General features: G+C 30.3%; 1 protein-coding gene across 1 annotated transcript; it reads right to left on the reverse strand.

Moving 5' to 3' along the window:
* Nucleotides 1–1134: 1134 nt before the first annotated feature.
* Nucleotides 1135–1791, reverse strand: LOC131613800 (small polypeptide DEVIL 4-like). Its single transcript, XM_058885443.1, has one exon. It carries the CDS (start codon nt 1675–1677, stop codon nt 1531–1533), a length of 147 nt encoding a protein of 48 aa, XP_058741426.1. The 5' UTR covers nt 1678–1791; the 3' UTR covers nt 1135–1530.
* Between the last annotated feature and the right edge of the window lie 323 nt (nt 1792–2114).

Raw genomic sequence — 2114 nt, forward strand, 5'->3', positions numbered from 1 at the left:
TAACATCATTAGAGTTTATGATTTTCATCTAAACTGTTGGTAGAAGCAATGTTATCCTTGAATTTGAAGCTATTGGAAAGCCCTATTTGAAATGATAAGATTATAATTCTAATGTGTCACCAATGTTAATATGAATATTGCGTTTGACTTAACATTATATAGGGAGAAAATTCCTTTTATGCAAAAACATGCTAGTCACTTGAAGTGAGCGTGTATCAAAAGAAAATTGATATGGTTATAACTAGCATATCAATCTAATACAAGTAATTTCGAAAGAATTGTGTAACCAACTTAAAAAAATAAATATAAGATTTACTTTCAATACTCGATAAAAATTTCTATCATATTATATCTCTTTCAAAATATAAGAGCTATATATATTAAATTTTGTTGATAATTAATATGATTTTTACAAAGTTACTCTTTATATGAGAGAATTAGTAAGTATTTTATAGATTATTTAGTATAAATTACAGAAAATAAATAATATAGTTAAAGATATTACTAATGAAGAAGCAATTAATGTTATCGATAGTTTTTCAAAATGTTATAAAAAATAAAAAATAATTTTTATCACACATATGTTCAAGCTACAAGCACTTCAGTTCACATGTATACTTCCTTTTTTGGGTAAAAAAATGTGAATAGGTAGATTCCATCGTTAACCATATAAAAATGTTTTTGCTATGCTGGCAGTTCCATTTCTACAGTTATCATAAAATCTTCACTTCAAATGATTAAAGGCCCTACATCATGTGACTAATTATCTATACCACTTGTAATTAATTAACTTAATCTTCACATGCACTATTTTTGTTTCATAAGCTTTCCCCTTTTTAGCAACTTATTTTTTATTTTATTTAAATCCTCTTACTATCCTAGTTTAGGCACAAATAAACAAGTTCTATGAAATAGTAAAAAGTAAGCACTCAAATATGTAAAATCTAAATCATTGCTTTTCTTCTTTGGGTTGAATATTCACATAATCTAAGAAAACCCACCAAGTCAGAAGATTCTTTCTATGTTTCTGAACACACAAAACCATTAATCAAGATTCAAATCAAGAAGATTCAATAAAGAACAAAATAAAAGGAGAAATTGAATGAAGAAAATAACATCAAGATCAAAATGGAGTTTGAGGCAAAATTGAAATTGTTAACCATTAACATAATTCATTGATATTCTAATGTACATAAAGAGTATAGCTAGCAATCCATGAAAAAAATTGTTACACTCTCCCATAATATCCAAGCCGTTAGCTATTTACACCCTACCATGAATCAAAGGAAGAAGGCAAAAAGGAAAACCTAAAAGAGAAAGAACCAATCTTTTTCTATTGCCAAAGAACCAAGTTTGAACTTCTAACTCTTATAAAGTCCTCAACTCAACTAACTAACTAACTAGGATGTGTTTGGATCAACCATGAATAATACTATTAGAAGTTCAGAGATCTCTGGTCGTAAATTTTAGAAGTTCCAATGTGTAGCTTCTGATCTTCGAAATTTAAGTGTTTTCCATACACACACATAATTACTCATGCCAACATAGAAGCATGACCACACACCTTCTTATGATGTATAGCCTAGCTCTTTGTTCCTTAAGGACACCTCCAAGCCCTCTACTTGATGATGAAGATAGTCTTGATCTTTTTGAGCTTCCAATAGAACCCATCTTCATATTATGAGTGAAATATTATAGAAACTCTTGGAAAACAAAAGGGTTGTTTTTCTTTAGTTTTTAGAACTTGAGTTGTGTATGAAAGACTTGATTTTTAGAATTGGTTTTATGATGGGTTCTTATAGAACTTGAGGTAGTGGTCCTAACCCACGTTGGTCTTAGTAAAGAGGCACCAATGGGACATGAAAGGGCGTGCAATGCCTCCAAAACCACCAGACAAACTTCAATTGGACCCCACCTTACCATTTTAGAATCCATACCATACCCAAAAAAACAGGGATTCATAAAAAAAATACAAACCCAATCAATTCAACGTTGCCTCTCTTTCTTACATTGTGCTATGTCACACTCTTTAGTCCTAATCCTAGTGCTATATGCATAGGCACTACCCACCACCACAATAATGGATCTTCCATTAGCATTTTGTTTGAGTAAAT

This window comes from Vicia villosa, linkage group LG1, assembly GCF_029867415.1.
Source record: "Vicia villosa cultivar HV-30 ecotype Madison, WI linkage group LG1, Vvil1.0, whole genome shotgun sequence".
Classification (NCBI taxonomy): domain Eukaryota; kingdom Viridiplantae; phylum Streptophyta; class Magnoliopsida; order Fabales; family Fabaceae; genus Vicia; species Vicia villosa.

Coding starts and splice junctions, on each gene's coding strand:
- LOC131613800 (XM_058885443.1), bottom strand. CDS start 1,677: ATGAAGATGGGTTCTATTGGAAGCTCAAAAAGATCAAGACTATCTTCA.